General features: G+C 40.1%; 3 protein-coding genes across 3 annotated transcripts; 2 read left to right on the top strand and 1 right to left on the bottom strand.

The window, feature by feature from the left end:
* Positions 1 to 451: 451 nt before the first annotated feature.
* AtWU_06349 (FAD-binding oxidoreductase) lies at positions 452 to 2085 on the top strand (the record flags this gene model as incomplete). The annotated part of the gene is made up of 4 exons (XM_035501458.1): positions 452 to 589; positions 642 to 1611; positions 1675 to 1863; positions 1952 to 2085. The coding sequence occupies 4 exons, from the start codon at positions 452 to 454 to the stop codon at positions 2083 to 2085; spliced, it is 1431 nt and encodes a 476-aa protein (XP_035357351.1).
* Positions 2086 to 3631: 1546 nt separating this feature from the next.
* AtWU_06348 (phosphoenolpyruvate synthase) lies at positions 3632 to 6076 on the top strand (the record flags this gene model as incomplete). Its single annotated transcript, XM_035501457.1, has 1 exon — positions 3632 to 6076. The coding sequence occupies one exon, from the start codon at positions 3632 to 3634 to the stop codon at positions 6074 to 6076; it is 2445 nt and encodes an 814-aa protein (XP_035357350.1).
* A 98-nt stretch (positions 6077 to 6174) lies between these two features.
* Positions 6175 to 7182, bottom strand: AtWU_06347 (L-lactate/malate dehydrogenase; the record flags this gene model as incomplete). The annotated part of the gene is made up of 2 exons (XM_035501456.1): positions 6175 to 6836; positions 6933 to 7182. The coding sequence occupies 2 exons, from the start codon at positions 7180 to 7182 to the stop codon at positions 6175 to 6177; spliced, it is 912 nt and encodes a 303-aa protein (XP_035357349.1).
* Positions 7183 to 12200: the final 5018 nt, after the last annotated feature.

Here is a 12200-nt window from a genome sequence, read left to right as displayed (position 1 = left end):
AGTGTATATTTACAGCTTAATTTTTCCGATAGTCAGTATTAGTAATAACCAGGTCCCATACTGGTAAGAACCAAAAATACGTACGACCTGGCGACCTGGGGACCTGACGACCCTTACTTCGGTTTAGGACCGAGCCATTAAGCTTACATATGGTACGTATAAAACCAGAGGTACAGAAACCATGGGTACAATGTGCACGGGTAACTTGTATGTATGGATATGACAAACATGGGTGTGAGAAACTTGGGCGTGAGAACTACCACAACCGAGAAACTGCTAACAGTTTGAAATATCTAGAATTCAGATAGCTGTCATAAGTTCGAATCTGGCCCACCTTAAAATATTGCTAAGTTGTCTCGAACGCTATCGCCCCTAATTTACTCCCTGCGGGCACGTTCAGAACCCTTTCCGCTCTGAGACCGACAGAATCACACAGCTATAGGACGGTCAAATGCCATTCTTACCCTTCTCTATTATCCGTGGTTTGAGGAGAGAGTTGGATGGTACAGACGCTGAAATTCTGACCTGGGGATGTGAAGGCTATATCGACTGCATAGAGCAATGGAGTGAAACATGCAATACACTTGTGGTAATTTGCTCCTGACGAGTTTTGCTTGGCCGTGAATATTGACCTTTTGCAGGGCGCGATGGTCCGGGTCACATCGGCCGATGAAGCAGCCATAGTCGTCCGTTTTGCCACACGCCATGACGTTCCTTTCGCAGTCAAAGGAGGAGGTTATTCTACCAGCGGCGCATCCACAACTCATGGCGGTATCGTGTTAGACCTATGCAGGCTTCGGGAGGTCTATGTGTATCCAGACTCCTTGGTTCTCGCGGTCCAAGGTGGGGCGCTGTGGAAAGATGTAGATGTTGCAGCCGCACAGTATAAGCTCGCAGTGGTCGGAAGCACACTTAACCAGATTGGAGCTGCTGGAGCAACATTAGGAGGAGGCTATGGATGGTTGACCGGCGAGTACGGTCTCGCGATTGATAACTTACTTTGGGTGAGGTTGATCTTGGCCGATGGCACTATAGTGATAGCATCAGAAGAGCAACACCCAGACTTGTTTTGGGCCATTCGGGGCGCCGGTCAATGCTTTGGAGTAGCTGTTGAGTTGGGCCTCCGAGCGCACATACAAGATCACCATGTATTTGCTGGTACTCTCCTCTTCAACCCGGACAAGTTACCTACGCTTGTCAATTTCGCCAATCAGTTCGAGACTATCACCGACGGTAGGCAGGGTTTCTGGTTTGGTTTCGCTATGCAGCCGTCTATGACTGAATGCTCCGTTTTGGTGGTAGTTTTCTATAATGGCACTCAGGCTGCCGCACAAAAGTTTTTTTCTCCGATTTTGTCGCTCGAGTCCTTAAAGAGTGGAACGCAGATGCTCCCATACGACAGCCTCAACGGTGTACTAGACAGGGCGAGTTTTGTGGCGCACCGAGGACACCGTTCAAGGGTCGATATCAAGTATCCTGCCGATATGAGAGTGGGTCCTCGAAAAAGCCTTAGAGGTTCAAATATCACGCTTCCTCTGGATGTCGCTTTTGTGCTGTCAATATACGAGGCATTTGATAGTCTGTTGAAAAACTATCCGCAAACAAGGGACAGTAGGCTGCTTTTTGAGCTCTTGCCGAATTTACAACTTGCTAAAGTTCCTAATGATGCCACAGCCTATGCCAGCCGCGGTCATTACTACAACGTCAGCACCCTCTTTGAATGGAATGAAGCACATCTTGATGACAAGATCCGCGCGCTACAGAAGAATTTGATGGACCGGATCGGAGTACTCGCGGGGATTGAAAGGCAGCCGAATTACAACATGTCCGAACATGGAACCGGGCTATATGCGAATTATGCTGGTATGTTACAGGGGGTTGACTCCTTCATTTACTGTCGTTGATGCTTAGATGTGCCAAGAGGGCCGGATTAACTTCTCATCATCTATAGGTCATGATGTGCCGATCAAGCGAATTTTTGGAGAGAACCTTCCCCGTCTGCGAGAATTGAAGAAAAAGTACGACCCACATAATACGTTCAGGAAATGGCACAATCTTAACGCGCTTGTCGATTCTCCGGAATGACGCTTCGGATATATTGATCAGATGATTTCTATGCGCAGGCCGTCCACTTTTCAAATCGCTTTTTTAATCTGCGGTCAGCCGATATGACGTTGCCTCCCTTAGATGTATTAGTATTAGATGCTGAAGTAGGTTCTACCAAAAGTAAGGAGCTATTACTCCGTGTGGTTAGTCGAAACTTGCTGATATGCAAGGCTGGTGTAGTTGTTGAGGAAATGCGTCGCGCTTCAAGAACATCAGCCAGTATCCCTTGATAACAGTTCCCGTTTCGATAAACGCATCCCGGCATATATCATTGACATGTCTATGCCTGTATATCACACATGTGCGGCCCACAGATAATTTGAGAAAGCACGCCGGCATTACAGCGCGGCTGTGGCCCACGACGGGCTGGGAGCGCGCTTTTCCATGCACTCTGGTTTCTGGTACGAAGGCTACAGCCCGCTCTTCTGCGACTACCTCAGCAACACTACCAATACCCCGGCGGCACACGACCATATCCGCGGATATAATCCGAAACAGGGAATTGTTGAATAACAATAAGTGGAGATGCTGGCGTACGAATAGAGTATGGGAATTTCACATAAGCTAGAATTGAGGTCTCTCGCTCAACGTCCTTGCAACCTCCGATGCTGTCTTACGGTTCGTGTGGGCCGCGCCGTCACGGATGTGTGGAAGGAGTTAGTGTTTCTGAGCTGCTTGTGTGACAATCATTGCTAAAAGAATATGCCCTCACCAGAGGTAATGGGCAATTTGACCGCGCTGGGCAAGCAGCTGGCCCAGACTATGCGAACTGTGACTTTCTAATGTCCAGGTCAGCTGAAAGGGCTTGTTATGATGTCATGCGATAGCTACATGTAAAATAAGGAGAATCACTGGCGTCTGGATGCGTTTGGAAGACTAGATATTGCGGCTGTGCCAAATCCGGTCGCGTGGGGTGGGTCATATGACCTGTGGCCTCGTGTCTATTCCAGATATTTACTTTCATCCAGAATCGCCGGAGTAAGGTTCCCCATTATAGCTTGTGACTCAGCTTTACCTTGCAGGCGTAACTTACACCGTTCAGTAGTTCAAGTGATACTCCTCTCCTATCACCGCTCGTTGAGGTCTGGGGTGAACTAGGGAAGAGCCCGTATATCCCGCCACTGACGTTGAACCCAACAAGATGTAGCTATCGCTGCAACTCCGCGATGACCGTATTCTAATGTCACATCTCGGATTTTCAAAGTACGACGATCCGTACTAAAGCTGACCTTGCTACTAATAGGCTTTTTTAGGAAGCTTCCGATTGCATGACTGATGACGTCTATCCCCTCCTCTCGAATCTTAGTCTCTCTTCAGAACCTAACAGACCTATTTCTTCTTTCGGAGCTACGACATCCTCGGCTCCGAGAAATGATCGATGACATGTCTGCAGACCCCTCACGCAAACGTATAAAAGATACTGGAGGCCTTTAAGTAGTGCTATTAATCACCAACATTCCATGTGTCATCCATGATACAGTACCGTAAAGTTCGTTTCCTACACGAGGACCTCCAAGACGGCAACATGGACGGCGTCCGTACCGACACACACCTCGTTCGTGACTTTGAGCGGGTGCGACGCAGCGATGGCTGCCTCGTTGGCGGTAAAAATTCCTCCCTAGGGGAGATGATCGGAGCTCTCTCAGCCAAAGGGATTACCGTACCTCCCGGCTTCGCAACCACGTCCCATGCATACTGGCACTACATCAACACCAATGAGATCCGGAAGCACCTAGCCGAGCTCATAGCAGACTGGGAATCAGGAAAGGCCCACCTCGCCGAGACTGGTCGAGCAATACGAAAGCTATTCATTCGAGGTAGCTGGCCACCCGATATTGAGACAGCCATCCGCGCCGCATACCGCAGGCTTTGCACCAAAGCAGGCGTCGAAAACATCAGCGTGGCAGTTCGGTCCAGCGCTACAGCCGAGGACCTCCCGGACGCCAGCTTCGCCGGACAGCAGGAATCCTACCTCAACATCGTGGGCGAAGACGCCCTCCTGGAAGCCTGTCGACGATGCTACGCATCGCTCTTCACTGATCGAGCCATCAGTTACCGGCAAGCAAAGGGCTTCGATCACCTGCGCATCGCCCTGTCCGTCGGCGTGCAGTGCATGGTCCGCTCCGATGCCGGCGGCTCGGGGGTAATGTTTTCCATCGACACTGAGACAGGCTTCGACAATGTCGTCCTCATCAACGCAGCCTGGGGCCTGGGCGAGAACGTTGTCCAGGGCACTGTCGATCCAGATGAGTACCAAGTCTTCAAACCTCTCCTCTCAGATGGCTACGTCGTACCAATCATCGACAAAAAGCGCGGCGATAAATCCATCAAGATGATATATGGCAACGACCAGACTCCCACGAGGAACGTGCCAACCTCCAAAGCTGAACGCGCCTCATTGGTCCTCAGTGACACCGAAATTCTCCAACTCGCTCGATGGGCCTGTACCATCGAAACTCACTACGGCTGCCCAATGGACATGGAATGGGCCAAGGACGGTCTCACTAACCAGCTCTTCATAGTCCAAGCCCGACCTGAAACCGTCCACTCGCGCCGTGACGCAACCGCGGCCTTCAAGACATACAAGATTGGTCATAAGGGCTGCACCCTGACTACTGGACTAGCAGTCGGTGATGCCGCCGTCTCCGGTCGTCTCTGTCTGATCGAGTCCGCGCACGAGATGGACAAGTTCATCGACGGCTGCATTCTTGTCACTGCAACGACCGACCCAGACTGGGTGCCAATCATGAAGCGCGCCGCAGCAATTATTACCGACCACGGCGGCCGCACCTCTCATGCGGCTATTGTCAGTCGCGAACTCGGCGTCCCTGCCATCGTGGGCACTCATGATGCGACCTACGTGTTGCATTCGGGGCAAGACGTGACAGTCTCGTGTGCCGAAAGCGATCAAGGCTTCGTCTATGATGGCATTTCAGAGATTATCACTCAGACGGTAGACATGAGCGGACTCCTTGCCAGCCGAACAAAGGTGATGCTTAATCTGGCCAACCCGGCCGCCGCATACCGCTGGTGGCGACTCCCTGCCGATGGAATCGGCCTGGCGCGGATGGAGTTCGTAGTGACCAACGCCATTCGAGTTCATCCGATGGCGCTGGTGAATTTTGACCGGCTGCAGGATGTCCAGGCCAAGGCAGAGATTGATCGATTAACAACCGGGTACAAGCATAAGCCTGAGTACTTCGTAGACAAGCTGGCCCATGGCTTCGCGGCACTCTGCGCCGCGGTGTATCCTAAGCCGGCGATTCTGCGGATGAGTGACTTCAAGACGAACGAATATGCAAGACTAGTTGGGGGAAAGGAGTTCGAGCCTAAAGAGGAGAACCCGATGATCGGGTTCCGGGGGGCGTCGAGGTACTACTCGCCGCTGTATCGTGAGGGGTTTGCTTTGGAATGTCGTGCTATTCGGCGACTGCGTGAAGAGATGGGATTCACGAACGCAGTGGTGATGATTCCATTCTGCCGCACAGCAGGCGAAGCGGAAAAGGTGTTGCAGGTTCTTGCTGATAATGGGTTGCACCGGGGAGAGCATGGACTGCAGGTGTATGTAATGTGTGAGATTCCGTCGAATGTGGTTCTGGCAGACCAGTTTGCGGCTCATTTCGATGGGTTCTCGATCGGCTCAAATGATCTAACGCAGCTGACGCTAGGAATCGATCGCGATTCAGACGAGCTGGCGAATCTCTTTGACGAGCAGGATGAGGCAGTTGAATCGCTGATTGCGCAGGTCATACGGGTGGCGCGCAGGGCTGGTTGCAAGGTGGGCATCTGTGGACAGGCACCGAGCGATCATCCTGATTTCGCGCGCTTCTTGATCGAGGCAGGAATTGATTCCATCTCGGTGATTCCTGATAGTTTTGTGAAGGTGAAGCAGCATGTGGTAGCCAGTGAGTCGAGGAGGGAAATTGAGAAACAGAAGGATGATAAGTCTGATACATGTGATTTATGGTGACACAAAAACATTAATTCGTTACATGAATTTGTTAGCCTATATCAGAAAATTCTCTTCTACCTAAGCCATTCCCCGATCGCCTTGCGATGACTTAATTTTCACGCTTCATTTTCCTTAACCCTTTCCACTATCACGTTCAAACTCTTGACTCCCAACTCAACCGCCTCTCTTTCCCCAGTGCTCAAGTCCAATCCCACCTCCTCCACCACCCCCTCTCTCCCTACCACAACCGGCCAGGAACAACAACATTTCCAATTCTCCCTCCAACAGCTCACCGTCCATACCCTTCTGTCATCTCCCACCATTGCAGCTGCAACACTCCCAGCTACGGCCCCAATTCCCCACGGCGCACCTCCTTTCCCAGCAATAATAGCCTTTGATTTCCGCCGAATCTTACTCTCCACCTCCAATTTTTTCTGGATCGAATTTTCATCCCCTCCATAGGGATACAGTAACCCAGGGCACATCACAACCTGACTCTCATTCCCCTGTACACCAATTACATACCCTTCTGTCTCTTCCATCTTGGTCCCCAGGATACGGGATACCTCACCTCGTAGTCTTAGGGAATCCAAGCACGTCCCTGTCCCGATGACTTGTTTACGGGGCAGACCAGCAATATCCTGCGCCAGAGTGGTCAGTAAGTCGACGGGGTTAGCAACCACCAGGATAACGGTATGTGGGGAAAATGGGCGCATTTCGTTGAGGATGCTTTTCAGGATACTGAATTTGTGATAGAGGTGTTGGAGAGTGGTTTCTCCTATTCATTGTATTCATCCTCATTAGCCGGGATCTCTACCTTTGCCGTTACAAAATTCCCATTCTAAGCATGGAATTGAAGGGGTTAAGGTTGTACCAGGCGTATATCTCGCTCCCGCAGTGATAATCACCACGTCTGCTTGACTCGCCTCGCGATGCGTGGCTGCGTGAACTTGTGTCACGGAACCGTGAACGAGTGCCGCGTCAGAGAGATCGTTGACTTGGGCATCACGGAGGGTGGATTTGATGTCCACGAGGAGAAGGGTTGCAGGTATGTGTTGGTGGATTATAGAGAGAGCTGTTGAAGCACCCACGGAGCCAAGGCCAATCAGGGCAATTGTCGGCATTATGGCGTTTTCTTTCTGTTGCTGTTCTTCTTGATATTTGTGGCGCCAAGGTATGATTCGGCTTCTGATTAGAGCGTTTACAGATTGTTCGACATGCGAAGTGAGCCGTGAGGGTGGATTAAATATCGGGTCAGTGAGGAGAGCTCGTGTTGCGGTGCCATGGTTGCTCTATCCCCCACTTACACGGGTAGGGTTACATGTAAGCATTCCATCGTCATCATAGACAAATAACAAATGTCTTTAACTTTACGAGCTTTGTCTAGAATCTGCAAAGTGAAGTACGCCACTTCCGGCCTAGCTCCACCAAGTACAAGTATTCCGGCTCACTCGGCTCGGGACTAGCCAGTCATGGCTTGTGGCGCATGGTAAGCCACGATATCCCTCTGGGTATGCAGTTAAAGATTAGAGTCAGTTTAGAAGTGAAAAGTTGTTCTTTCTTGAGAACATCTGAGTTTTGGACTTAGCGTTGCTTCAGCGAGGATATTCCCATAGTATATAATATGTATACATCAATTGGAAAGGCCGATTGAGGTTGCTTTTGCTGGCATACGTGTTTTGAGTTGGGCTAAAGAAGAGCGCAATACAGATACACTTCAAAGCCCACGTACCAATTTTTTGTAGTCTTTACGTGAAGTATGAGTAAATTATCTGAATATTACAAGCTGAACAACACTTTAACCCTGGTACAGTTAAGCTAATATGTTGATTCTTAGCGCCCGGCTCGTGTCTGCTAGTATATCGCTGTGGCAATCGAATGGGTGGTTTGCTATCACCTGAGATGTCAGTGATCACGTATGACAAACTTGATCAGGGTGATAGAGCGCACATAGGAATGACCAATACAGGAGGCCTGAGCTCCGCTTTTCTCTCAACAGCCCGACCTTTATCTACGCAGCCGCCACCCCTGTATATATATTGTGGTAGTCACGTCAAAAGTCGGTATAGTGCACCACTATGTTGCCGGTCTGTTCTATCTATGCATTGTGATAGACTGGACAGGCCATATCTCTGGATACCTTAGCAGAAGAACACCTGGGTTTGACTGTAATGGTTGGAATTTCTGCCAATCCTTGTTGTCATGCGCAGTTCCGCTGATATGGTCAGTAAACAGAAAAGAGTATACTTACCAAGCCTACCTTCAAAGAATTGCTAAACTTATAGAGAGAAGGAATGAATGCAAGAGGCCATGTTGAGTTGTCATAAATTAAGATTTAATAAATGACTAATATACAGAAGATTCTCTCAAGCTAATTCATAATTAGACAGCATTTCTATTACCTGTGTTATAGCCCGCCTCTTCTCAGGCCAGTGTATAAATATCTTTATCTGAGACTTAAATTTATCCTTCTAAGACAGTTTTGATGCCAGATATAACCAGCTGACTGTATTCCAGATAGTAATATACTTATCAGAAAGTGTTTTTAATGCAGGTGTTGTCTTGTACTAGGAAAGCTTCTTATTTTAAAGATATAAAAAAGATACTGAGCTATAGCAGTCTTATTTCTTCTGTTAATTAGTATAATATAGACTGATCCCTGTATAAAAGAGAGCAACTTTATATCTCTGATAATAATAAATAATATTTTCTTTTAAATGGCTCTGAGGAGTATTTCAGGGATTTTATATAATATAAAGAGGTGTACAAGTGCTCTTGTATTAAAAAAAGAATTAGAATAGATATAATAGAATAATCTAGCTATCAGGAGTAAGGCCATCAGAATGATATATATATTATAATAATTATAAGAGTCTATAGAGAAAATCTTGTTAACAGAACAACAGTCAAATGATATCTGATAAGTTTATAAATAATATTATTTAATAATATTCTATACAGGAAATATAATAATACAATTTTGTTATAGGATCTACATGTCAGGGTAGAAAACCTGTTGATTAAGTAAAGAATTGATTATTAAATACTATAGATTTATCTGATAATAACAACGGTAGTTTATATACATGGAATGGACTGATTCTTAAGAAATTAATAATTTATTATAAAGAAATCAGTATTTTATTTTAGTAGGGAGATCTTTATAACAGGACAACAGTTAAATTATATCTGATAAATTTATAAATAGTATTATTAAATAGAGCTTTTCACAGGAAATATAATAATATAATTTTTATTCTTTCAATTTATTATTCTGTAGAGTTATAAGTATTTAAAAATAATAATATTTTCTTCTGAATATGATTAGTATATATAATAGAAATTTAATTAAATTAATCTAGTAGAGAAATCTTCACAACAGGACAACAGTCAAATGATATCTAATAAAATTATAAATAATATTATTTAATAAAACTCTTTATAAGAAATATAATAATATAACTTTTATTTCTTTAATTAATTGTTCTGTGGAGCTATAAGAATTTAAAAATAAAAATATTCTCTTTTAAATATAATTAATATATATAATAGAAATTTAATTAGGTTAATATATATAATAGAAATTAAAATTAGATTATTATTTTTTTTACAGATCCTAAGTCTAAATAAGTCTATTAAATATTATAAAAATAAATATTATAATAATAAGTATTACCCCAATAAGTATTATATAAAATAATATATTAATATTTTTATAATAAATCTTAAAGTAAGAGGTTATTTGTGGGCAGCCTGAGTATTTAATATATAATTATATTTATTCCAGCAGTTATCTTAATATTTAGTATTATTTATTTTATTTAGATTATATATTTTCAAGAAGTATTTTTTATAAGAATATTAATACCTGATAGTCTATATATATACTTATAGTTATTTATAAGAAAGTAGAGATTATATACTAGATAATAAGTTATAAAAATAATAATAATATTAAAATAAAATAAAATAATTTAAAAATAATATTATATTAATATATTTACACCTGCGTGATTCTATTAAGCTAGTAGATAATAAAAAAAATAATATTATATTTAATAGTTTTATTACAGTTCTTATATATAAGTAGTATTCTTTCTGTAAGAAATATAATAAAAATTAATAAATAAACTAGTATTATATTTATTTATAATATTATTCTTTTTAATATATCTTATTCTCTCACCCCTCTGTATAACTGGTAAGATAAAAAAAAATTATAAAAGAAAAAAAAAAGAAGAAAGATAATTTTATTATTATATTTTAATTTCTATGATTCTGTTAAGTAAATAGATAATAAAATAAATAATAATATATTTATAATAATAAAAGTCTTTTTTTTATCTCTGTAATTACTGCAGGGAATAAAGAATAAAATAAAGATTAAAAAATAAGTAGATATTATATTTACCTGTAATATTATTCTTTTTAATATATTTTATTTTTTATATTTCTATATAGTTAGTGAGGTAGAAAGAAAAAAGATTATAAAAAAAAAGAAAAATAAATTAATTCTATTATTATATTTAAATTTCTGTGATTTCTGTAGGAAATAAATAATAGAATAAAAGATAATATTCTTATAATACTAGAATTCTTTCTCAGGGAATAGATAGTTGAGTAGATAACAATATTTTTATAATATTAGAAATTTTTTTTAAAAAATAGATAATTAAGCAGGTAGTAATATTCTTATATTATTAAAATTTTTTCTTAAAGAATAAATAATTAAACAGATAATAATATTCTTATAATACTGGAAATTCTTTTTAAAAAATAGATAATTAAGCAGATAGCAGTATTTTTATAATATTAGAAATCCTTATATTTAGAGATCTTCTAGCTGTTTGGTATATTTTATTAGCTTATTTTTTTATAAAATTACTGAGCTTGTATTTTAATAATTTTCTTTAAATTTTTATAATTTTTATAATAAATAAATAGTTAAATAGGACTTAGAAAGTAAATATATATTATATTTATTTATAATACTATTTTTCTTAGTATATCTTATTCTCTTATTCTTCTATATAACTAGTAAGATTAGAGAGGAAGAGATTATAAAAAAAAAATTTTATTATTATATTTAAATCTTCACGATTTCTGCAGTGAATAGATGGTAGAGTAGATAATAGTATTTTTATAATATTAAAAATTTTTATATTTAAAGATTTTTTAGTTATTTAATATACTTTATCAGCTTGTTTTTTTACAGAATTACTAAGCTTATATTTTAATAATTATTTTTAAATTTCTGTAATTTCTGTAGGAAATAGATAATAAAATAAATAACAGTATTTTTATAATATTTAGATTTCTTTTTAGAGATTAGATGATGGAACAGGTAGTAATATTTTTATAATATCTAAATTTCTTTTTAAGAATTAGATCATAGAGTGGGTGATAATATTCTTATAATATTTAAATTTTTTCTTAGAGATTAAATAGTAGAGCAGGTAATAATATTCTTATATTATTAAAATCTCTTCTCAGAAATTAGATAATAGAGTAGATAATAATATTTTTATAATATTAAAAGTCCTTCTCAGAAAATAGATGATTAAATAGATAATAATATTTTTATAATATTTAGATTCCTTCTCAGGAATTAGATAGTAGAGTAGATAATAATATTTTTATAATATTAGAAGTTTTTCTTAGAAAATAGATAATTAAATAGATAACAGTACTTTTATAATATTTAGATTTCTTCTTAAAAATTAGATAATAGAGTGAGTGGTAGTATTCTTATAATACTAGAAATCTTTATATTTAGAAATCTTTTAGCTACTTAGTATATTTTATCAGCTTATTTTTTTATAGGATTACTAAGCTTATATTATAATAATTATTTTTAAATTTTTATAATCTTTATAAAAAATAGATAATAAAGCAGGTAGCAGTACTTTTATAATATTATAAATTATTTATTTTTTTAATATATTTTATTATCTTGTCTCTCTATACAGCTGGTAAAATATAAAAAAAAAGAATTATAAAAAAAAATAAATAATAAAAATCTGATTAAGTAAATAACTATTTCTCTGAATATTTTATAATAATTTATATTTTATAAAATTATCTTAAAAAATTATAAATTTTATATATTATATTAGTTTTCCAGATATTGTATTCTTCTTTT

Source organism: Aspergillus tubingensis (genome assembly GCF_013340325.1).
Source record: "Aspergillus tubingensis WU-2223L DNA, scaffold_8, whole genome shotgun sequence".
Taxonomy (NCBI): domain Eukaryota; kingdom Fungi; phylum Ascomycota; class Eurotiomycetes; order Eurotiales; family Aspergillaceae; genus Aspergillus; species Aspergillus tubingensis.
The sequence above is the reverse complement of the archived record's forward strand: the minus strand, read 5'-3'. Positions and strand labels throughout refer to the sequence as shown.